At 45.3% G+C, this 26,218-nt stretch overlaps 1 protein-coding gene across 6 annotated transcripts in view; it reads left to right on the forward strand.

Moving 5' to 3' along the window:
• Nucleotides 1–24,141, forward strand: part of LOC144764041 (uncharacterized) — a 54,967-nt gene extending 30,826 nt beyond the window's left edge. For 5 of the 6 annotated variants that reach the window (XM_078650186.1, XM_078650185.1, XM_078650182.1 and 2 more), the window contains exon 2: nucleotides 20,169–24,141. In XM_078650186.1, coding sequence (XP_078506312.1) covers nucleotides 20,583–22,610 — 2,028 coding nt within the window. In that variant the 5' untranslated portion in view covers nucleotides 20,169–20,582 and the 3' untranslated portion in view covers nucleotides 22,611–24,141. Of the gene's footprint in view, nucleotides 1–406; nucleotides 610–20,168 lie in introns of all 6 variants that reach the window. The other variant, XM_078650181.1, reaches the window with a different exon arrangement.
• Nucleotides 24,142–26,218: the final 2,077 nt, after the last annotated feature.

Raw genomic sequence — 26,218 nt, forward strand, 5'->3', positions numbered from 1 at the left:
AATAATTAAAGATAAAGAAATCTTTGGGTACAAACGAAAGCTAGCTAACCACAAATATTTTAAGTGACATAAAGGAAGTGCATGCCCTACTGCATCATTGTTACTGAAAAGTAAGTAGTACTAGAATGCGACAGTACAGGGCTGCAGCGTTTTGACTAGCCTATCTCTGCACTCAGAGAAACACTTCTTACATTAAATTAGGTTTAAAAATTAGCTGAATGAAAACCTATAGAATGGCTGTAGGGATCAATTTAGAAGCAGAGAGAGATCCAAGAAATGCAGTCACACTCATAGAAGAAAACAATGGATAATGTATCTGTATGTTGTTGGAGTTGTCCTGTTGAATTTGGTAAGTAAGTTGCATGCAGCAAACAATTCCTCTTATTAGCGCACTCCTCCATTCCAGCTGACGCTTCGTCCATCAATGTTGGTGACCACTGACAGAAGACACCCTGCCAACTGCCTGCCTGGCGGATGTTGAATTGCGTCTCGTTAATGTGAAGCCTGACTCCATCTTTTTTCCACATTGCACAGACTGAAACCCGGCCTGTAATTATTGAACGGAAAACAGGAAGTGCTATTACAATACCACTGATAAATAAATATAAGGTATGTACGCTGTGTGGTGCAAAAAGTCACACTTTGATTTTCCTAATAGAAAGTACAATATTTTTGAAATTGCGTACTCTGTCTGAGTCACCTTTTGAAGGATAAATAAGTATGGCCAAATTAATTTAGCGGATCTTTCCCCTCAAGCTAGGTGTACTGTAAACTGTGTTTTAGAACAAAATTAGACCTTCCCAGCAGTGCTCCCACCCACACCCTTACTAAAGCCAGTCGCAAAAATGTAGAAGACCCCCAATCAGATCTCAAAAAACGAGTAGGCCCAAATACCCCCTTACCCACCGTGGATTGTATTCAAGTTCAACCCACTTGCAAGCAAGCAAAAGTATCCATAGCCAGCATCGCTCCAAGAGTGCTCTAAGACCCCAGAACTCAGTTGCAAAAATCTAGAACACCCCGAAACACATGCAATCCTGCTGCTAGGGCTAACCCTAACGAACCCTAAGTTACAAAAAGTGCCAAAAGGCTTTTCCTTATGGATTTTGTCCAAACCACTTCTATCCGGTATTAGACCTTCCCAGGAATGCCCCAAGAGACCCGCCAACCCACCCGCAAAAAAGCACGCGACAACACCCCCAAACAGCCAAAAAGCAAAATCTCATACTTACAATATCTCTCGGCCTTCGGTCCAAACGCGCTGTGCAGCTAGGTCATCATCATAACTCCTGTTTTCCACCACGGATTTCCTGAAAAGCAAATGCAATCAACATTAGACTGTCGCAGCAGTGCTTCGACAGAGACCCCGCAACCCACCCACAAACACCAGGAAGTCCCCCAAACAGGCCCCCGAAAACGCTACATTGAGCAAGATGTCAGAAGAAATAATAAAAAAAAATTCTGCATGGATTTTGTCCAAACCACTTCTATCCGGTTTTCGACCTTCCCAGGAATGCCCCAAGACCCGCCAACCCACCCGCAAAAAAGCACGCGACAACACCCCCAAACAGCCAAAAAGCAAAATCTCATACTTACAATATCTCTCGGCCTTCGGTCCAAACGCGCTGTGCAGCTAGGTCATCATCATAACTCCTGTTTTCCACCACGGATTTCCTGAAAAGCAAATTCAATCAACATTAGACTGTCGCAGCAGTGCTCCCAGACCCCAAAACTCACCCACAAACACCCGGAACCCCGCCAAAGAGCACCTCAAAGGCAAGGAAGTCCGCAAAAACTGCAAGAAATTTCCGCCTCATATTTGGTCCAAAACACTTTTATCCGTTATTAGAGCTTCACAGCAATGGGCCCAGAGCCGTCAACTCACCCGCAAAGAAGTAAAACACCCCCACAAGTGCTGAGTCTTTCTTCATTGGGCGTAATCCAGCCCTCTGCTTTGAGGAAAATAGGAGTCTGGAGGAGGAGGATAGAGGAGCATGTTCTTCTGAACTTGTGAACCTGAGGAATGTAGACTGCGGCACCTTCAAATCAATAAGCAAACAAGTGAAGACAGTTCTGCTGATGGGCTTGTTTATGGGATTAGGTGATTAAAGTTTGAATTAAATTAACTGTGCAAAACAAAGAAAGACAGACACACAGGAATAAAAGTGAATAAGGACGAAAAAGAAAGGTATTGATTCATTGTCTCATTTTCAGGGCTCGGTGTCAGGGAATAAGAAGAAGACTTCGTCATCATACTCTGCGAATTCAGGCAGGATGAGATCAGCGTCACCGAACAGAGAACAAATCCCCTCATCTACGTTGCTGTCCTCCTCGTCTTCATGCGGCGTGCTTTCTCGTACTTTGTAATCTGGTGGTATGAGGTGCTGATTCATCTTGATCATTGTTAGCCTCTCCACATTTTTGGGCGAGAGGCGGCTCCGTTTGGGAGTTACAATGCCACCAGCAGCACTGAAAACACGTTCAGAAGACACACTTGCGAGTGGGCAAGACAAATAGTTTATAGCCAGGTTGGAGAGCTGTGGCCACAATTGTTTTTTCCCATGCCAATACTGCAATGGCTCATTATTAAGAAATACCTCTGTTGAGTCATTCAGACAGTCCTGCACCATCGACTCAAGGCTCCTCTTTGCTTACTTTTTGCTGTGCCTGTGACCTTTTTTCGAGAACCATACCCAAGACAAGTTAGCCAATCCTCTTCAGCAGCCAATGTTACTCTTGTGTGTGGTGCAGACGATCCGGTTGCCGGTGTCTTTAATGGCTGAGAGGTCACTGGTGCCACAGCCACAGGTGCAGAAGTAGATTCTTTTGACTGGGGATGGCCTGCTGATGCTGATGCTGATGTACTGCCTTTTCCTTCAATATCCTGCCGTTCTTTTTCAAACCTCTTGGCCAACCTGGCCAGCCAACATTTGTACTTTTTAACATCTTCATCAGCAAAAGGAAAGAATGCTTGGTCTGCCAGCGCCTTTTTGTAGCGTGGATCCAGAATAGTAGCACAAATGTAATGCTGTTCTGACTTGATTTTTTTAAGACGTTCATCACCACGTAGGCGCTCTAATAATTTCTCCGACAAAACAAAAGGGTCTTTGTTTTTTTCATCTTTTTCTAACTCAGAAGACACCACCTTCAGTTGGTGCTCCAGCTTGCACAACAATGGGATAGATTTCCCAAATTACAGTCCCCCTGGCTGACTGCACGCGTGAAGAACTCAAAAGGACGAAGCATGTCTGTCAGGCTTTTAACTATGTCCCATTGCGCCGCACCCATCTGCATGTCCTTCTGAGCTGTACCCTCTTTTAAGAAATAGTGATCGAGTACTGTATACTGCTCATACAGACGCTCAAGCATGTAGAAGGTTGAGTTCCAACGTGTTGACACCTCCTGGATGAGTGCTTTCACTGGCTTTCGACGTTCATGTAGCAGGCTCCTCAGATGCTTCCGGGCCTTAAAAGAATGGCTGAAATGGTTGCACATTTTGCGGCAGGTGGCCATTACCTCGCACGCTGGACTGTCTTTATCACTCAAGAATTTTTGAACTACCAGGTTGATACAGTGCGCCAAACACGGCACTCTGAAATAGTCACCCATCGCCATGGCCTTAACTACATTGGCGCCATTATCCGTGGAAACATAACCAATCTGGCGTTTGTTTGGGGACAGCCAGTGAAAGACCTTTTTGTTAAACTCGTCCAAAATGTTTTGTGATGTGTGACTTTTCTCCAAGCCAAACATGGCTAGTGTTGCATGTTTCCGAGCAGCTTTAAAAACTTGGTCCGGGTCAACACCAGCGTTTAGCTTTGCTTTAACACCTGAAAAAGAGACCCAGTGTGCAGTGATGCACATGTAATCAGCGCCTGCGCCACTGGTCCACATGTCTGTTGTCAGATGTATAGTGTGAACAGCACTCTTCTGAAAAGCTGCCCCAATCGCCTCCAGCACATCTTCATGTAGTGCTGGAACCGCAACTCTGGCAAAATAGAACCGGCTAGGAACCTTCCATTTAGGGCAGAGCGCTGCCACTAATTCTAGAAAACCTACCGCTTCTACAAAAGAAAAAGGGAGAAGGTCCACAGCTAGCATTTTAGCCAGCTTAGTGTTATACAGACGCGTCAGTGGGTGGTTGCGTTCATATGGCGCGTCTGAAGAAAACATGGTTCTAATGTTGCCCTGGACCAAGCATTTACGGGATGATAATGACTTCGTTGACCCAATTATGCTCGCTGGTGAACTTTTTCGCGTTGGTGTCTCACTCGCTCCAACACTCTTAGTGTGCCTCACATGGGGTGTGCTGCTGACAGGGGTACTGGGTGTAAGTGAAGTGTTTGACACGTCTTCTTCCTCCTCGCCATCATCAGATGCAACATCAACGTTTTCTTGACTTCCAATTCGGGCTTCCTTGATCTCATTTAGGTGCGCAAACCATTGGACAGCGTGCTGTCTCTCAAGATGACCTCTCTGGCCTCCAGTCCCATAGTTGGTACCAAGCTTACCACGACTAACTGCAAGCTTACAAATGGTACAAATGGCTAACTTTTGCCTTTTTGGGCAAACAGTAAAGAAGTCCCAAACTGGGGACTTGAAGTGTCTGTGGGGGCCGGAGGAGGCGGCGATACTGGTGGTAGTGGTCATGCTGCTAATGCCAGATGAAGAGGAGGATCTGGATTGCCCAACTTTTGTACGTTGTGCACTTTCAGCGCTACTAATTAAGGTCGAGGTGGATGGAGGTCCCTTCTTGCCAGAAAGAAATATGGAAGCGGTACGAGTTGGTGTACTACTTAACTCCAATGATTGTGGTGGTGTTTCCACTACCTCCTCGTCGACAACATCATCATCATCACGCTCAGCAGCTTCTCAGGCTAGGGTCAAAATGTCTGTTTGGTGCATGCCCGCTGGGGCTGCAGTGACCTTTATGATGACTGGGTCGTCGTTGTCAGAGTCTTCCTCAGCAGCAGTATCCGCCACTTCTTGTTGAGCCTCATCATCACACTCCATAACTCTGAGACTTTGGATGAGCTTCCTTTTACGCTTAACTACTACCTTTGTCAGATCATAGTGTGCCTCACTCTCAGTGGTGCTGGTTCCCAATTTTGATCCGTATCATCAGAAGGAGGTGTGCTTGAAGAAGATGTAGACACCACCCTTGATCTCTTCCTTACTACGGGTGTGGAAGACAATGAATGATCATCAGGAGGAGTGTCTTCCTCAAATGATACCTCGCCTTGATTGTCGATTTCCTGATGTGCCCCTACTTCGGGAGGAACAACTATTGTGGGCACTTGTGACCCTCCATGCACCTCTGCTTGCGTATCTCCTTGCGCTGCCTCTCCTTCCACATTTACTTGGGCTTGTGCTTGCACATGTGGTTTTTGTTGCGGCTGTGGTTGTTCAACACTCGTCAGATGAGTTACAACAACCTGTGTTGATTGAGGGACATTGCTGCTACTTTCTTGCGATGAGCCAACATCACTGGTAGATGGTGATTGAACAACTAGACAAAGTGCCTCTGCAGCAGTGAAGGGCTTGGACTTAAGTTGGCGTGGTGGTGGTGGTGGCACTGAGCCCAATGGAGCGGGGGTGCTGCTCCCAGATTGGTCCCCAGCAGATCCCGCTGCTGCTGCAGGCATACTTTTTTTTTTTACTCCCAAAAAAAGGGGCGGCCGGCACACCAGTCTCCTTGGTAACTTGCTTCTTCTGCTCCTTACTGGCAACTTTCTTGCTACGGGTAACTTTTTTTGGGGCCATCTTCTTCAGAGCAGGTCAGAACAGCAGGCAGCAGTTGCACGAGTTGCAGAGTTGTCTGTGTCCAGACGTGACGTCGCATGACGTTATGCTGCACACACACACCGCTGCAGGACTTCTTCCTGGCACTGGTGGTTCTCTAGAGTCTTGTGCACCTAAAAGCAATGGAAGACAGAGGAACATCAGTTCAGTCATTAACCCCAAAAAATGGCAAAATACAGAAAAATCTGCACAATCCCATGCCATCCATGATGTTTACATTCAAGACACCACACAGAAAGACTAGGCCCATGCAACACTCACTACCCCTGGGGATAATGGATGAAAAGTAGGCAAAATAAGTGCAGGCCTCAGACACTGCCTCTCTTCAAAATGGCCCCTTGCACCCCAAGCACATGTTACCTGTACCAGCCAGCACTCAAGATGGCCACCACCACCACCACCCACATGGCCAGTCCACCTCAACAGTACACCCCAAAAAAAGAGGAAAACACCCAAAAATCACCACAATCCAATGCCATCCAGGATGTTTACATTAAAGAGAGTGAGACCCCACAGGCACACTCAGTCCATGCATCACTACCCCTGGGCAAAAGGCCACACCAGCAGCCCCAAAAAAACGACAAAAAACACAAAAAACAGCACAATCCCAGCCCATCCATGGCCTCAATGGTGTTTAAATTCAAGAGGACACCCCACAGAAAGACTAGGACCATGCAACACTCACCACCCCTGGGCAAAGGGCCCCACCAGCAGCCCAAAAAAACGACAAAAAACACAAAATTCAGCACAATCCTAGCCCATCCATGCCCTCAATGGTGTTTAAATTCAAGAAGACACCCCACAGAAAGACTAGGCCCATGCAACACTCACTACCCCTGGGCATAATGGATGAAAAGTAGGCAAAATAAGTGCAGGCCTCAGACACTGCCTCTCTTCAAAATGGCCCCTTGCACCCCAAGCACATGTTGCCTGTACCAGCCAGCACTCAAGATGGCCACCACCACCACCCACATGGCCAGTCCACATCAACAGTACACCCCAAAAAAAGAGAAAAACACCCAAAAATCACCACAATCCAATGCCATCCAGGATGTTTACATTAAAGAGAGTGAGACCCCACCGGCACACTCAGTCCATGCATCACTACCCCTAGGCAAAAGGCCACACCAGCAGCCCCAAAAAAACGACAAAAAACACAAAAAACAGCACAATCCCAGCCCATCCATGGCCTCAATGATGTTTAAATTCAACAAAACAGTTGTATCATGCACCCATAACCAACCCTGGTCCTACTGGATACTGTGGCTACCCACAATATATTTTATTTAATGTTCTGAAAAAGTTCCAAAATTGTAGTTGCAGCAACTGTAATGCCCCAAACAAACTTACTTGTGAAAGTTGATTTCTAATCCAAAAGTGATCCAAAGAAAGTCAAAAAGGCCTCAAATCCAAATATCCAGCAGCACCCACAAAAAGTAATCCTTCCAGGTCAAGGTCCAAATGAAAGTGACCAGCACATGAAGAACGCACTGGGAGGAGCCTGCTGGACAGGAACAGGAAGTTGGAGACTGTGGGGCACTTCCTTCCTCCCCCCCCCCCAAAAATGGACTCCTTGCACAAAAAAAGGGCATGCAAATGTCAACCTGAGGAGTGATTCTGATAAAAATCATCATTTTCTGAAGGTTTATCCTGTTTGCTGGTGGATTTCTTGTGCAGAATTGCAAAATCTCTATTTCGCGAGTGCGAGATTGTTCCTTTCCGCCGTACTACGTGTTCGCAATTGCAAACTCTCGCGAGGCGTGCTGTGCAAGGTGGCAAGCCGCGATTACGTATTCGCGGGCGCCAAACTCCCGCGGGATCCCGCAGCAAGATCCAAAATGGCGCAGCACTCTCAAAATATGATCGAGAAAAAGAACTCGGCAAACGCTGAATGACGGAAAGTGAACGCCGTGCACCACCCCGCGCGCCTCAATATTGTATCACCAAGCAAAAAATCCGCCGCGAGCGAATTCACGGATTTTCGACAAATTCGCGAGAGTTCGCGGATTGCGGATTTGCCGAAAATCCGAAAAATCCGCGAGCGGAGCGGATTTTACTCCCATGCTTACTGGTGAGACAAGCTCTCGGTATTACTCGTGTCTGAAGATCAAACAACGGCTGCAGAAGTAGGGCCCGCGAACACCCTCAGACACGCACACGGCCGGATTGGGATTTTAATTATGGCTTGCAGGTGGGCACCCTCATCCCATTATTTATTAATTTTATATAGCGCGACAAGATCCCGCTGAATATCAGTGCGCTCGAGAAGGTGCAAACTAACTGGCTTCTGTTGCCCACTTTAAACAACAAGCTATTTTTAGCCGCCAGTGGGGGGCGGCGGGGGCTCGTCGTTGAAAGCCCAATTGTGCCGTATGTTTAACTCCCCGGTGGATGCTGCTGAAAGTACATTCCCAATTGAAGCTTTGAAATATATTTTTAACATAAATCCTTAGTCTACCCATAAATCTAACATTCTGATCGGATGGTTCCCGCATACTTTAGAACGTTCGCTGTGAATTTGCGACATGTAGGGATTTTGTTGAAATATTTCCTGGTCTGTGTCAGGCAATATATTTACATGTTTGGAGCTCCTAGGCTTCGCAAGACTCCAAGTTCCTCCACACCATTATTTATTAATTTTAATGCGTTTTTATATAGCGCAGACTTTTCACGAACGTGTCAGAGCGCTTCATAATAGGAACAGAACTGATACATGAGGAGACCATTTCATCAGGTGGGGGGTCCGCAATGTGAGGTCTGCGGATGCCCGTGGCCCCCGCCAGCGATGACCACGGCGGGCGGCCATAACTGCTCCCATGGTCGGGTCCCTCAGGCAACCCACAGGCATTGGAGCGCTTCACCTGAGCACCTTATTTGCATACACGTTCAGGCGCGGGTTGGCTAAATGCTTTGACCCGACACTATGATGTGGAGGGAGGGGGGCGGAATGACCGGAGCACTGTGAGCCACTTGCCAACGAACACTGCACAAGCCCCCCCACCAGGACAGGGATGCCAGTGCGGGCGAAACACAGTCCACAGGGAGGTGGGGTGCCCCAGCGGTAGTGGGGGCGGGGGGGCGGCCGGATCTGATGAACCCTCCGGCGACCCTCGGCAGTTCCTGGGGAGCCTGGTGGGTGCAGACTACACGACCATGCCACTAATGGGGAAGAGGGGGGTTAAGCCGCAACCACAGCGCTCCAACCCTCTCCCCCCCCTGAATTGTTTCTGCCTCCTCTCTCCAGCCCCCGGTTGTGGTAATTATGGCGCGTGGACAGACCTATTGGGTGCTAAACATTTAATGGCGCATTCACGCATCATGAGGATCATAGCTGCGAGGCAGCTGCCCCCATAAGCGAGGGGGGTAAGACAGGCCCTTACTCTAAGGATTGTGGCCGCTTGTGTCCATTTGTAAGGCAAGCTGTTTGGGGAGGAGTGACTCACACTGTACTTTTCACATTACCCTCGGCCTCATGGGGACGGGGAGGGCAGCGGTTCGTCGGATGTTTTCTCAGGCTCGCCGCAACACTCTTAAATGCCGACATGACCATGTAGTGTGGCTAAAATGCTACTGGGCTACCATTCTTTCATAACGGCCAGCGCTCATTTGACATTGGCCAATACGGGAGACCTTGGAACATCGCTCTGCAGCGTAGGGCAGGACCAGTAAAATTGCGCAGCCCATCCCGGCAACAGACACATTGGAAATGAGAAAAACATGGCATAAAAAAAAAAATAACTACCGCCCACCGCCGCATGACGTTCTAAAAGGGGCGGAATGAGAAAAAATCTACGGAACGCCCACGAATATGCTCGGAGAATAACGGACAGATCTCTCTTCCAATGGCTAGCCTCCATTTATGGAGCTAGCCAATGGAAGAGACAGACGGGACAAAGCCCCATACTGCTAAACAAAAGATTTCGCCTGCGCGAACACCGCTGCGCAGTGGACGCCAGGCGAAACCTAAAAATGACTGTCAAGCAAGTGGCGGAAGTGTCTAGTAAATGTCATAGAGGCTATAGCTGGTGAAGTTCATCCAATAGTAGCCTTTTGACCTGTTTTTTGAATGAAGCAATCAAATGAACAAAGGCACCTCCAAAAGGAATTTACAACATCATTAGCAGGAGGCAGGAACTGATAAAGCTGGAATGTGTCTTGTGCTGTGACGAGCTCGTAGAAAGCATCCTGCTGTTACATGAGGCTCTAAACACAGAGACAACGCTAACGTAATTATTAAGTACAAACAAAAATATTGGCCCTGAGGGTAACTACCTCCTAGTTAAAGAGAAATTATAGTCACTCAAAGTGAAGTTATCAGTGGCTGAAGTAGGCGGGCCCACTGATCTATGCTGTATTCTGCAGTGAGCGAAAGCAAAATGAGAATGGCACAACAACAGACCAATGGATGGAGAGCTGAAAGCACATCACAAAAAAATACAGGAGCTCATCAAAAAGATATACCTGGAGTCCTCACTAATAAAGGTGACACGCAGAGGAATCCTAAGGAATTTGTAGTATCCAGATCCAGAAGTGTCAGATGCCACGAAGTTCACCTGGTCCTTGAAACTAAGTGTATCATCAATCCATACTCCTGGGTTCTTAACCTTTCTAGTTGGGGAGGGCAGTGGTCCTAGTGAGTTCGGCCAACAGTCTGGGGTCCAGAAGGTTGGATTATTGCCGAAGAGCACAACCTCCGTTTTGCTGGAGTTTAGCTTTAAACAATTTTGTGCCATCCAGGTTCCTACTGCATTCATGCAGTCTTGTAGTCTGGATGTGATGTCCTGTAGCAGCTCGGGTCGTATCGCCACCACAAGTTGGGTGTCATCTGCGTACGTTGTTAAGCTAAAACCGAAGGATTCAATAAGGGGGGCCAGGGAGGACACATAAACGTTAAAAAGTGTCGGACTCAATGAAGAACCCTGAGGAACTCCACAAGGAAAAGAGAATGCCCCTGCCTCAAATTTGTCCAGATTGATCCTTTGGGTTCTTTCTGAGAGAAAGAATTTGAGGAGTTTAAGGGCCGTGCCCCTTTTCTTCTATTTCTTCTTATCGGCCCACCAGTAGAGTGTGATGGACCGTGTCAAATGCCACCAAGAGGTCCAGCATGATCAGGGCGGCCTTACCTCCCTGATGCAGAATGGTAATTATTTCCTCCGTGGACTTTAAGAGCGCCGTTTCTGTGCTGTGGCCCTCTCTGAATCCATATTGGGTCGGGTTCGGAGCCTGGGATGATTTTAGAAACTGATTGAGTTGGGTGTTCATATTTCTTCCTATTATTTTTGCTGGAAGGGGTAGTCATGAGATAGGTCTAAAATTATTTGGATCTTTAGCATCCAAATTGGGTTTCTTCAATTGGGGTAATATTGGCCTGTTTCCAGTCTTTTGGGAAGTATCCTTCTGTGTACATTAGGTTGAAGATAGATGTCAGTTTACCAGCCACTATCTTTGATGCTAGTTTAGCTATCTCTGTCGGGCTGGGGTCATACGGGGAGCCTGACTTCACCTTGGCAAGTAGATTATGGGTATCCCCTTCTAAGAGGGGGCTGAACCTGTTAAGTTCGATATTATCATTTAATTATTTCCGGAAAGTAGGTGTATCAGGAGGCTTTGTGTTTGAGAAGGTAAGGAAGATGGCATTAACTTTGTCGAAGAAGAATTTAGCTATTTTATTGCATAAGTCTTGACCCGCTGGGATGGGAGGGGAACTGGGGTGGGCTAGGGTATTAACTGTTTTAAACAGCACTTTTGGCGAGTTTTTGGCCTCCTGAATTTTTTCCATGAAGTACTTTTGTTTAGTGCTTTGTAGCATTTGTTTGTATTGAGCCATGCTCCGCTTTTATTTTGCAAACTAGTTTTTGGTCCCTGAGCTCCAGTGAATACCAGGGTGATGACGGCCATTGCCTGCAGATGCGTACTCGAGTTTTGAAGGCTAGCTTATTCCCTGCCTCCTCTAACCAATTTGAGTAGGATTTGGTTGCTTGATCCAGATCTGTTGGGAGCTGGTTATTCGTTGCCGAGAGCAGTCTAAGTAGCTACTCCTCATCTATACTTTTCCAGGCTTTTGTTTCCAGAAATACATTTTTTGGGGGGTTTGTTTCCCGAGTGGTTGTGTGTAATGAGCTTGAACAGTATAGCCGTGTGATCGGACCATGTTAGAGGGTGAAGATTCATAATGGATAACTGAGGGTTGTTTGAAAAAATGCCATCAAGAGTGTACCCGGCTTGATGGGTGGGTCCATTACAAGTTGTTCTAGATTTCCGCCCTTCATCAGGTCTATCAAATTGGTGGTGTCAGGGTCCGTGACTAGCTCCAGGTGGAAATTGAAGTTGCCCAGAATTGTGTATGAGGGACTGTTTAAGCCTATTTTTAATATATTGCCTACTTGAGTTATGCACCAGCTTCAGGGGCCAGGGAGCCTATAGATAAGGGTGCCTCTAAAGGAATCATGGTGTGTGAAACTCTAAGGCTTCGCATTCCTCATTAACTTGTGGGTTGAACGATGACGTAATTGTATTGTGGTGATTATCCGCTAGTCCACCTCCTTTTCTCTGTGCTCTATTTAGTGAGTAACAGAGATAGTCTGGTGGCGTAGCTTTTACTAGGTCAGGACCTGAAGCATCGTCAGTCCAGTTTTCAGTGACGAAGGCAATCGTAATTCCCTCTTCCACCAAAAAGGAGGCACATACAGTACTATGCTTGACCAGTGACCTCACATTGATGAGGACGCAGCTCCAAGCAGTCCCTGTCCTTTCCTGTCCAACATTAAGAGCAGACACTGGGATAGATGTTATTTCCGGTAATTTCTTATGGAAGCCAGGACAAGTTGTCATGTTTTGAACCGTACCAGGGGTGGGGTGCAGGCTTACAGGGCTTAATTATGCACAGTTGTTGAACACCTTCCTGAAATTTAAGGAACTGTTTGCCTTGTGCTCCCTGCTTCCTTTTTGGTGAGCCCAGTACCTTTTTGCGATGTGCTAGATATTTTGGAGGGACGTTCGGTGGCCTATTCCTCCACTTCTCTATTTTGTGATTATAGTGGAGAGCTGAAAGCCCCTTTACGTAAGTATGTTATACATGTACATTTTGTAAAACAAAAGTGCTTGGCTAACACCAGACTTATAACGGAAAACAGTGCATGTGTCTTTCTGTATTTGTGCACATATGTGGAGAAGAAGTTGCATGACTACAGAATGATGCAACGTAGTCACATCTTCACACCTTTTTATTTTCTTTCTTTCCCTGATGCTGTGCAGCGTTGGCAAAGGCTATACGTCTAAAAGGTCAGACTTATTGACATTGCCAGTGTGTGTTTAAAATGGTTCTAAACCTCCGGTTCCTTGTGTAGATCTGGTTAGAGCCTCGGGCCTCTGGAGTTACACTGTGTGGAAGATGCTCATAGTACCTGTCCGGGTCCTATCACAGGCTCTCTGAAAGCATAAGGGACTCCCTTGCAGCAATTACTTATGTTTCCTGACATTATTGTGATGCTCAGTGTTGCGTGGTCCATTCACAGGAAAAGGCTTTATTGTAAGGCTGTGTGATAAAGCAATCCCTGGATAAGAAGGGAGTCATCTTGTTGCTACGATTTAACATTGCAGTGTGTTGTGGGAGAGGGTCTCACTCGCTTGAAGAGGGAACCTTCTCTGGTGTCTTGGTTACTCCTTGAGCCCACGGTCTTTGAAGGAAGGGGACCATGGATATGCCCTTACTCCAGAGTTCTTCAAACATTTTGATGCCGAGACCCCCTTGTAAAACCTTTTTAGGGGTAAGGCCCCCCTTCCGACAACATTTTCTAGAAACTGGTACTCCTCATCATCATCTTTTGACAACCATAAATGAGCCTGTTAGACCTCATCAATTCCATCCATCATTCATCCACCCACACGTTCACACATCCATCCATCCTTTCATCCTTCCATCCATCCTTCATCCATCCACCCTTCCATCGTTCCATCCATACATCCATCCTTTACCCATCCACCCTTCCATCCATCCAACCATCATTCATCCACCCACCTTTTCACACATCTATCCATCATTCATCCATTCAACCTTTTATCCATCCATCCATACATCCATCCACCTTTCATCCTCCCATCCATACATCCACCCTTCATCCATCAACCCTTTCATCCATACATCCATCCACCCTTTGATCCATCCATCCACCCATCATTCATCCCCCCACCTTTTCACACATCCATCCATGCATCATTCATCCAAGCAACCTTTTATCCATCCATACATCCATCCATCCTTCATCCGTCCACCCTTTCATCCTTCCATCCATCCACACTTTCATCCATCATCCATCCTTTATCCGTCCACCCTTTCATCCTTCCATCCATCCCCTCTTTCATCCATCCATCCATCCATCCATCCATCCTTCATCCGTCCACCCTTTCATCCTTCCATCCATACATCTATCCTTCAACCATCTATATTTCACCCATCCACCCTTTCATCCTTACATCCATCCTTCATCCATCCACCCTTTCATCCTTCCATCCATACATCCATCCTTTACCCATCCACCCTTCCATCCATCCACCCATCATTCATCCACCCACCTTTTCACACATCCATCATTCATCCATGCAACCTTTTATCCATCCATACATCCATCCACCCTTCCATCCATCAATCCTTCATCAGCCCACCCTTTCATCCCTCCATCAATCCACCCTTTCATCCATTCATCCACCCTTTCATCCATTCATCCACCCTTTCATCCATCCATCCATTCATCCTTCATCCGTCCACCCTTTCATCCTTACATCCATACATCTATCCTTCATCCATCTATCCTTCACCCATCCACCCTTTCATCCTTCCATCCATACATCCATCCTTCATCCATCCACCCTTTCATCCATCCATTCACCCATCATTCATCCACCCATCTTTTCACACATCCATCCATCCATCCATCCTTCATCCATCTACCCTTTCATCCTTCCATCCATCCTTCCATCCATCCATCCATCCTTTCATCCACCCATCCACCCTTTCATCCATCCATTCATCAATCATCCACCCACCTTTTCACACATCCATCCATCCTTCATCCTTACATCCATCCATCCACCCATCATTCATCCACCCACCTTTTCTGTGCCTCTCTCATTAGGGGGGGGGGGGGAGGTCAGTATCTCTCTGCGTCTTCTTCCTTCTTTCCCAATCATGGGAGGGCATCTCTGTGCCTCCCTGCTGGGAGCGGGGGACGTGTCACGGGACCCACAGCTCCAGGCACGCAATATCCATTGATCTCAAAGGGCTACACTACAGCCTGCTCCCCCAGCCTCCCTCCGCCCCCCCTCTTCCCCTCCTCCCCCAGCTCAAAATGGCTTCAGGGACACACACACACAGCCACACCTGAGTACTTGACAGGTCTTTAAAAGACCTTTTACTTGTTAATGAGGCTTTGATGTTTTTCACACCTCGGTGTGAATTAGGCCTCCACCGTGAGCACCCTCGATCAGCCCAAGCCAGGAACTGCACTCTGACAGAATCTGCGACCCCCTTCCAAGGACTCCACGACCCCCCTGGGGGTCGCGCCCCACAGATTGAAGACCTCTGCCTTACTCTGACTATTGCATCTTTACATTGAAAGTGCAATCTAGAATTTCTTCAGCTCACTTGTAATTTTAATTGTAATTGTTATTTATAGAGCACCTTATCACCTACAGGTCTCTAAGCGCTAACCAGAGCACCTATCCAAGCAGAGGGAGAAGTCAAAAGTTAAATGCTCCCCAAGCTTCCAAAAAGAGAATCATCTTCAGCTTCTTCCTAAATGGGAACAGAGCTTGTTCCTTACGAACATTCTCTGGCAGAGTGTTCCAGATTTGGGGGATAGATGCTGAAAAGGCTCTGCCTCCGACAGAGGACAGTTTAAAGCGAGGGCAGACTGGTAGGTTAGCTTCTGTCGACCGAAGCACCCTACTAGGGATGTAGTTAACTAAACGGTCTTTGATGTATCTCGGAGCGTGGCCAGAAATGGCTTTGTGTGCAATGCAGAGGCCTTTAAACTTAGTTTGTTGCCTGACTGGAAGCCAGTGCAAATGACGCAATAGAGGGGTGGCATGAGATCGACTGGGCGCTCTGTAAATTAATCTGGCAGCATTGTTCATAATCACCTGCAATCTGGCCAGCAATTGTAATGGGAGGCCGAAGTACAGGGAATTGCCGTAGTCTGAGCGCGACAATATCATAGCTGATACAGCCTGTCTGAGAGTGGCAAAGGTGAGCATAGGAGCAAGTTTCCGCAGCTGTCTCAACAAGCCGACACATGTTCCCACCACTGCTGACACCTGTTGAGTCATGGAGAGCTTGGCGTCAATTTTGATTCCCAGACTCTTAACGGCCTCAGACGGCTCCAGATAAGTACCTAGCTCCTGTGGCAAAAAAAAGATTGATCCAAAGATTGGAATCTGCAGTGACAGCCAATATCTCCGTCTTGTCCGGATTGATTTTCAGGGAATTGGCCGTCATCCAATTAACAATAAACGTAAGAATATTTTGGGTGTTTACTGAAGATAGGCGTTAAACAGAAGGGGTGACCGTGCTGAACCCTGTGGAACCCCACACATAAGTGTACCAGGGTCAGACATGTGATTAGATAGTTGAACTCTCTGAGACTGGCCACTAAGAAAGGATGTTAACCATGCCAGAGCTGTACCCTGGAATCCCAGCTCGGAAACCAGCGACAAAAGTTGGTCATGATTGACCGTGTCAAATGCCACGGATAAGTCCAGCAGATCCAGGGCACAGAGCTTTTTCTTATCCGCCCTCCGTCTCAGCTCATCCAGTATGGATACCATGATCAATTCCATACTGTGGTGGGCTCTGAATCCCGCCTGATTGGCTTGTAAGAGATGCTTTTCCTCTAGGTGGTGTGGAAGGGAGCATAACACATGCTGTTCAAACACTTTAGCAAGAAATGGCACCTGGGAAATAGGCCTGAAGTTTTTAAGATTCTTCGGGTCAGCCCACGTTTTTTTAGGAGCGAGATGACACAGGCCTCCTAAAGTTAGCAGGAACATGACCCATTTCCAGGGATTGACTAAGCAGTGAAAGAACCTGGCCTTCAATCCCAGGGGGAGCCACCTTAAAGATCTTTGGCGGACAGGGGTCAGCCGGCGAACCTGTTTTTACCCGTCCCATTAGGAGAGACAAAGATTCAGTAGTCAGTAAGGGGAACACGGTCAAATGATTATCAAATATAGGGGTCAGGAAAGTAGGCAGTACTGAGCAGGGTATCGAGGGGGTGAGAGAGATTTCCCTTACCAGATCATTAACTTTAATTGTGAAAAAGGACTGGAATTTATTACAGTCTTCTCGACTGAAAGAGGGCTTGTGTTCCTTCTCTTATCTTAGCTCTTTTATGATTCAAAAGATCTCCTTTTGTGGATTATCAGCCGTCGCAATTTTTGCTTCATAAAATTCTGCTTTCCTAGTCAGAATAGCCTTTTTATATGCAGCAAACATCGGGTGATAGTCTGCCCGGGCGTCTGGGTCATAGGCCATCCGCCAGGCTCTCTCGCATCGGTGGAGTATTTGTTTCATTTCTCTCAAGGCGTCATTAAACCAAGGGGCCCCTTTCCCTTTATCCCTTATTCTCTCCCTGCGAGCTGGAGCTACTAAATCCGTAGCATTCGTAAGTCTTATTGCCAGGGCAGAGCTTTCTTCCTCAAGGTCAGCCTTAGTTATCCCTGGAGTGGATGTCTTATTAAGAATAGTGACCAAACCATCAGTTTTTTTTTTGGATGAGTTTCATATAGTGCGAACTTGACCCGCTCCGAATCGGGTTTTAGAGCGCTTTACATAGCACCAGTTACGTTACATGAGGACACATATTCATTTCTGTTAGGCATTTTTGTTAGGCACAGGGAGATTAAGTGATTTGCCCAGAACCACAGGATGTTTGGCGTCGTTATCGAGACTCGAACCCAGATCCCCAGGTCCGAGGTCGAGCGCCCTAGCCGTTAGGCCAACTCCTATCTCCTCTCTCTTTGATCTTATTCCATCTCCGTAATACTCTCCAGTCCATGGGTGAATTGACTGTTTGTTTAGAGAGTGATAACCGGCCATGAATTGCATATTCGTCGACAGGGACAGGGGTTAATGACTATAGGGCAAGTGAGCAGACGTGGTGACCAGACCAGGTCAAGTGTGTGGCCCTTCTCATGAGTGGGCCCATCCACTAGTTGGCGGAATTCTAAAGAGTCTGACACAAATAGGAGCTTAGAGGGAAAATATGGACAGGGTCGCCCTCCACTCAAACATTAGTCAACAACAAAAGACCCTGTCCAGAGGACGCTGATTGTGTCAGTTACTTGTATAACAGAACAGTCTAAACGTACTGATAACTGTTATCCTCCCCTGTATACTTTCATTCTGGTAAGGGGACGTTTCACTGCACTCCTTCCAAAGTTCCTTACAATTTGAATAAAAACCAAAAGGCCAAACCTCTTTGACAGTTACACAGAACACACTAGAAATATGTCTGACACCTTTAGTCAGTACCAGATGTCTACAACATCAATGTTAGACCAAGTTCTGCTTTAGAAAAAATGTGCGAGAACCGAATGACACCTCACGGAAACACCACCAACTGGGTAACTGGTATGTAACCTCCAGACAGGCCCCTGTCTCATCATCGGTTGTCATCCGGTTCACAAAGAAAAGAAGAAAGAGTGTCCAAAGCAACAAACCAAGAAGTGCAAAGAATAGTGGGAGCAGAGAAAATCTGCTAGTGACAAACAAGTGCATAAAAAACAGTGCATAAAAAACAGCATAAACTTCTCTTTAATAACTTTATTCGTAGAGAAATGGGTGTGTGCTGTTAGAATAAAAAGGTTGGTAGCTATTCATGCACACCATTACCTATTGCAGACATGTTTCACTGCCACAGCAATTTTGGCAGATTCATCAGGGCTGCACGGTATGCTGCCACTTCACTATTGGACACTTGTACTGTGTCAACTGTCAAAGAAATAGGCACATGCAGGTAATTAAAAACATACAGTAACTCCCTTATACGCTGTATGTATGGGTAAAAACCGTGTCAACATTATTTACCCATAAGCAGCCTGTTTGCTCATACCAGCTGCCAGGGAATCCAATAGGATAAAAAAGTACTCCTAAAGTGAGTCTCCACCTTCACATAGATTGTACACATCATTCTGGGGGCATAAAAACCACATAATAATGCTGTTAGCAATATTTCTAAAGAGGTCATTACTTCGTCTTGCTGTTTAGCTTGGCTATCTTTGGGTGTTTGTTCCCAATGCAGGTTAAAATCCCCCATTACCACCATGAACTGGTATTGTGAACGTAGGTCATGAACTAATTCCATAAAAAGTTCAATGAACCCGTGTGTGGAGGGTGATACACTAGCAAGATTACCAAAAAATCGGTCTGGGAGCAAAACTTTGCCCCCAGAACGTCAGCGCCCTCTGAACAAAGGGTCTCAGCTTTTAGTTGATTACTATAAAGAAGTGCAACACCCCCCCCCCCACCGCTGGAATTACCCAGTCTGTTATGGTGTAGGGCTGCATAGTTAACTGGCATAGCAGCGACCAGGTCAGGGATAGAGGACTCTTCAAGCCAGGTCTCGGTAATACCCAAAATATCCAAAGTATCATCTTGGAGAAGAGAAAAGACCTCCAAGTTATGTTTCTGAAGGGAGCAGGTGCTCAGGGTGGCAAAACACAGAATTCCTCCTGCCTAATTGTGGCCTCAGCAACCCTTCCCTCCTGAGTGCAACCAATGCATTGTCATTAAGTGGCTGCGGACCTTGATTTAGTAGCCAGAGTTCCTCCATGGAGGACAGGAGGCAGGGACCAGGGGTCCTGGCCCCTGGTCCCGGCTGGTCGCGGACAGGCACAGACGGGCTTGCCTTAGGCGCCCCTGCAGCGTGCCCGCTGCGCTTTCTCCATCCTGTTTAAATGGCTGAGGACTCCTCCCACCCACCACTCAGCCCTGCTGTGCAGCCTCTGTCAATTCTCAAAACACTAGACCCCCAACCTTGCTGGAAGTGCTGAATATAGGAAGTCAGCGTGCTGGGAGCGAGCCAAAAGTGCAAGTAAAACACAGAACACAGAACACAGAAAGTTAAAAATTTCAAAGTATTTAAAAGTTTTACAAATGTATCAGCAGCGTGACAAATAGCAGGGTTCTATGAACAATTCAGGCAAATGAGTTTTTGGTAAGCGCAGCGGCATTCTGAGCCCACTGCAAGTATAGGCCCAGCTCTTTAATTCATGTCTATATGAGCAATTAAATGTCTCATTAAAAGGCAAAATATTTTGTGATGGACTCTGCATTTCAGCTTGTTGAGTGTTTCTTTTTCTTACTCCAACAGGTGAAATAAATTCAGTGATAATCAAAAAAAGATAAAGGCATTAACCATCATTTGTGTTGGAAGTGATATAAAAGCAGTATACCTCGAAATCTATTCCCTTGAAGGCTAATACCTCGCCAAAGTCTTTTTTTCTACAGCAGAAAACACAAACTGTCCAATGAGGTCTGTACTTGGGTCTTAGGTATCAGATGATAGGCATAGAAGACATGACACACTGAAGCAAGTCTGATGAGGTGCTCAGTACGAAGAAAGAGCTAACCTGGTATCAACAAGAATGCACGAGAGAGAAACCATGTGAATTTCTGAAATGTGCAACACATTTATTAGGCAGAGAAAGAGCAAGTGTGAAATCAGAAACTCCATATTGGAAAATAACCATATCAAAGGACTGAATGTGGAAAAGTGTTATTTGTAATGGAAGACCTAATGCAGCATCAGAGTGTCCACATAGAGCAGAAACCATATCAATGCACAGAATGTAATAAAGTGTTCGGAAGGAAGAAGACTCTAAAGCAGCATGAACAAATCCACACTGGTGAGAAACCGTATGAATGTACAGAATGTGACAAGGGATTTATTAGAAAGGCACAACTAATGGAACATCAGAAAGTCCACACTGGTGAGAAACAGTATAAATGTACAGAATGTCACAAGGGATTTATTAGAAAGGCAAAACTAATGTTACATCAAAAGGTCCACACTGGTGAGAAACCGTATAAATGTACAGAATGTCCCAAGGCATTTAGAACAAATGAAGTGCTAAAGAAACATCAGAAAATCCACACTGGGGAGAAACCATATCAATGTACAGAATGTGACAAGGCATTTATAACAAATGGAGACCTAAAGCAACATCAGAAAATACACACTGGGGAGAAACCATATCAATGTACAGAATGTGACAAAGCATTTAAAAGAAATGGAGAGCTAAAGCAACATCAGATAATCCACACTGGGGAGAAACCATATCAATGTACAGAATGTGACAAAGCATTTATGAGAAATGGTGACCTAAATCGACATCAGAAAATCCACACTGGGGAGAAACCATATCAATGTACAGAATGTGACAAAGCATTTATTTTAAAGAAAAGTTTAAAAATACATCAACAAGGTCACACAGGAGAGAAGCCATATCAATGTACAGAATGTGGTAAAGCATTTAAAACAAATGGAAGTCTAAAACAGCATCAGGAAGTCCACGCTGGAGAGAGGCTATTCAACTGCACTGAATGTGAGAAGGCATTTATTAGAAAGTCACATCTAATGCGCCATCAGATAGTCCACACCGAGGAGAAACCCTATGAATGCACAGAATGCGACGAGGCATTTAATACCAATGGAACCCTAATGCAACATCAGAAAGTCCACACTGGGGAGAAACCATATGAATGTACAGAATGTGACAAGGTATATATTACAAAGCAAAGGTTAAACATACATCAGAAAGTTCACGCAGGAGAGATACCATATCAATGTACAGAATGTGCCAAAGCATTTTTAAGAAATGTAGAGCTAAAGCAACATCAGGTAATTCACACTGGGGAGAAACCATATCAATGTACAGAATGTGACAAAGCATTTATGAGAAATGGTGAACTAAATCGTCATCAGAAAATCCACACTGGGGAGAAACCATATCAATGTACAGAATGTGACAAAGCATTTATTGAAAAGAAAAGTTTAAAAATACATCAACGAGATCACACAGGAGAGAAGCCATATCAATGTACAGAATGTGGTAAAGCATTTAAAACAAATGGAAATCTAAAACAGCATCAGAAAGTCCACGCTGGAGAGAGACCATTCAACTGCACTGAATGTGAGAAGGCATTTATTAGAAAGTCACAACTAATGCGCCATCAGATAGTCCACACCGGGGAGAAACCCTATGAATGTACAGAATGCGACAAGGCCTTTAATACCAATGGAACCCTAATGCAACATCAGAAAGTCCACACTGGGGAGAAACCATATGAATGCACTGAGTGTGACAAAGCATTTAAAACAAATGGAGAGCTCAAATGTCATCAGAAACTCCACATTTGGGAAAGACCATATGAATGCTCTGAATGTGACAAAGCATTTATAACAAATGTAGGGCTGAAGCGGCATCTGAAAATCCACACTGGGGAGAAACCATATGAATGCTCTGAATGTGACAAAGCATTTATATCAAATGTAGGGCTGAAGCATCATCTGAAAATCCACACTGGGGAGAAACCATATGAATGCTCTGAATGTGACAAAGCATTTATAACAAATGTAGGGCTGAAGCATCATCTGAAAATCCACACTGGGGAGAAACCATACCAATGTATAGAATGTCACAAAGCATTTATAACAAATGGAGAGCTGAAGCGACATCAGAAAATCCACAAGAAGATAATTCCTATGTATGTACAGGATGTATTGAAATCTTCCACAGGAAGACTAAGCTAATGCAGCATAAAAAAGACACTTGAGGCAAACACCATATTAATGTACAGAGTGCAACACATTTATTACTAAACAAAACTTAATATGACATCAGAATGTTCACACAGGAGAGAAACCGTATCAATGTATTCAATGTGACAATGCATTCATAAGAAATAGAGAGCTAACGCAACATCAAAAGTCCACCCTAAAGATGGTACTGAATGTGGCAAGGCATTTATTGGCAAGAGAGAGTTAAAACAACATCAGAAAGTACCCACTGGGGAAAATCTGTATGAATGTACAGAATGTGACAAAGTGTTCTTACTGAAGTAACGGTATTAATGTACAGAAAGTGACAAGGCATTTATTAGAAGGGCACAGCCAATGCACTAACAGAAAGTCCACACGGGAGAAACCATGTCATTGCACTTATGGTGACAAAGCATTGTTAAACATGTAAGCTAACACAGCAGAAAGTTCACACAGGAGAGAAATTATATGAATATACTGAATGCACAAAGCATTTATTAGAAAGGCACAGTTAATGTACCATCAAAGTCCACACAGTGAAGAAAGTCATGACACAAAGAACACATACCACAGCAAATATGTCCAGGCATTTGTCAAAAAAGAAAGACCGAACACAACATCAAAAAACCACCCCGGAGAGAAACCATGTAAATATACTGAATGTGACAATTCATTTATTGGCAGGGCACAGGTAATACAATAACAGTACGTCAACACAGAGGAAAAAGTCATGTCAGTGGAGAATGCATATCACTGCTCTCAATGTGGCAAGGAATCCTTTACAAAGGCAAAGCTAATGCAATATCAGAAAGTCAGTGGACACCTGTCCTCCACTCAGGAGCGACACCGTAGGAATATACTGAATGAAATAAAGCCATCATTACAAAGGGACTATTCATGCAACATCTGAAAATCCACACTGGGAAGTAACTGAAGCAATAAATGTGACCCAAGTGCTGATCAGATAGGCCATATTGTCAGAAACAACTTTTTCTTGCAAAGTATTTTTTTGCAGGGGGAGCCTAAAGTGTCAACATGCATTCCAGGGAAAACTGTATCTGTATTTAGTGTGACAAGACATTTATTACAACGGAATAGCAAATAGTCATCAGTTGCTATGACAAAAAATCCACACCTGCACATAGATACAGGGGGACGAAGTACCGAAATAAAATGTGGAACAAAGGAACAGAAATAGTGGCAGTCATCATAGGTGTTGAAGGATTAGTCAAGAAAAGCTCCCGGGACAACACACCCCTTTCTCACAGAGGTGACAATATGCAAACTCCAGAGCGCATCAAACTCGGACAGAATGCAAGTGTTATACAAAGCAACAGCTAGCTTTCTTTCCCTGTTTCCAGCCTACTGTGGTAGAAGGACTGTTTTGGCTTCCTCGTGATAAGGCCTGCCTCTGCCTATTTACTCAGTTAAGTGAGATGTGTTCTGTAATGCCTTCTAGAGCCCACAGTTTTTGGGACATTTGTTGGCATTGGTGATAATAAAATTCAGAGTTGGTTACATAGGATCTTATGTTCATGCTGTTTATCGTTGACGTTTTGTTTCTTTCATTAACAATACTGCCCGGGAGATGACAAGTGGAGTTTTAGGGTCAGTTGGAAGTCAGATGCCACTGGCCTTAGAGGCTTGCAGACCTTGAAGTATGTGTGCATTAGGTTTATGGTTTCATGTGGGACAGGAGCTGCCACTACTTGTACAGACATTGCAGGACAGCTTGCTGGGCACCTGTGAATAAGAGTTCTCTACTTACAGCAGTGATTAGAATCTCCATTATCACGTGTAGGCAACAACTGTATTCTTTCTACTTTTGTGCAGTGTATTTTTTTTAGCACGCTGATTTGTAATAAAATGAAGATCTACTGAAAGTACTGACTGCAATCCTAGATGTTTGAACACTGTAAACTTTCTTAAACCGTACAGTGTATATAGTTATTTACTCTTCTAAAGGTCTCTAATGACTAGTCAGACTATGCCCATGCAATAGAAGAAAAGAAATAAATAAATCAGTTTGCCTGAATGGGGTAAGACAAAGCAAAGGTCTTATATCTCCACGAGCCTTGTTCTAAAAGGATAGACTCTATGGCCACCATTGGGGAAAAAATGGGAGGTGGTTTATGAGGAGACTCAAACAGAGGATTATGTTTAGAGGCCTTGAATGGGGACTCGAAATGTCAGTAACGTGTACCCTACATGTTAGTCTCATAAAATGTGAGCACCTGGTCGATGGACCCCCTTAGTTTCTTCCAATATGAGTAAATGTACTAGTACCCCCTGGTGTCTTGCAGTGATGCGGATTTGACAAAATGATTCACTCTTGACCTTTTCTATAATTATTTGTTTATTTTTATTGAGAGGGTTTTTTAAAAGCATGAATATTACCCAAAAGAATCTGAGCACTATACGTAAGAAAGATTGTGCTGGTTACATATATAAGCGTAATGCAACTTTTATGGGTCAATTCAGTTTATTAATTCCGCCTTCTCAAGTTAATACACAGCATGTCTCCTACAACCCCAGGGGACCGGCCGCGCTCAGATGTAAAACAGCCAGAGTAGTTTATGACACAACTTTCGCCTGCAACCCTTCGGCCGGCAGCCTGGTTCACGCATTAAAAAAAAAAACAGCATTAAAGTAAAGAAACCCCCCGCCCCTTCCTAATTCTCCTTCGGTATAGTGATGAAGCCATCAATTATATGGGCACAATATTAGGCGGATATGGTTATAACAGGTGTAGTAACTGCAAGGGTTAATGTAGGCCTTGGTTGGGGCCGCATCTGGGATCAGTTGTAGTAGCCATAAATAGGCTGGGCAGGTTTACTCTCAGAATTCAGTAGAAAGAGTTCGTATAAGGAGGCCTATCTGAGTAGGAGGTGTGACCTGGGAGTGTTGCTGATGAGAGCTTCTCCATCCCCAGGAGAAACCACAATTTATGCAACCAGGAGATGTGGTCTGGAGTCCTGTCTGTGCGCCAGAGAGAGATTATAACTTGTTGGACTGCTCCCAAAGTGAGGGGCATTTGCTTCCCCCTGTTAGAGCGCAGTGGATAAGTCCGGGGGTTTGAAACACCCAGAAGGGTGTAAGCTGGAAACTTCAGGATGGTAGTGTTAAAAGCAGAATCAATTTCATCTAAAACTTGGTTCCAGTATGAAGTGATCTTCAGTCAGGGCCATAGGAGATGGAGTAGGGCCCCTGTGCCTCCACAACTGGGCCAACAATCCTTTGAGTACCCAACGTTCTACTTCTGGAGTCTCATCAGAGTGAGATACCAGTAAGAAGCAATTTGTACTTTGATAGAGGGAGATTTATTACGGGGCAGAAGGTCAGGGGGCTGGGCGCAACGGCTCGGAAGCCTGCGTTAGGATGATTGTGAAAGTGAGCTAGGGACAAAAGAGACGCTTAATTTGTACCGGGGTGTGCAGGAACGCTTGCTCTAAAAATAGAGAAAACAGATATGTGAGCCGTGGAAACTGAAGCTGAAAGGTTAACAGTTTTATTGAGAAGATGCAACTTCAATATAAACGCATAAAAATCACAGTTTGAGTCCAGTGCTCCACATTCTCAGGTAGCACGTGGATTAGATG

The sequence above is a fragment of the Lissotriton helveticus genome, chromosome 6, assembly GCF_964261635.1.
Source record: "Lissotriton helveticus chromosome 6, aLisHel1.1, whole genome shotgun sequence".
In the NCBI taxonomy this organism is placed as follows: Eukaryota; Metazoa; Chordata; class Amphibia; order Caudata; family Salamandridae; genus Lissotriton; species Lissotriton helveticus.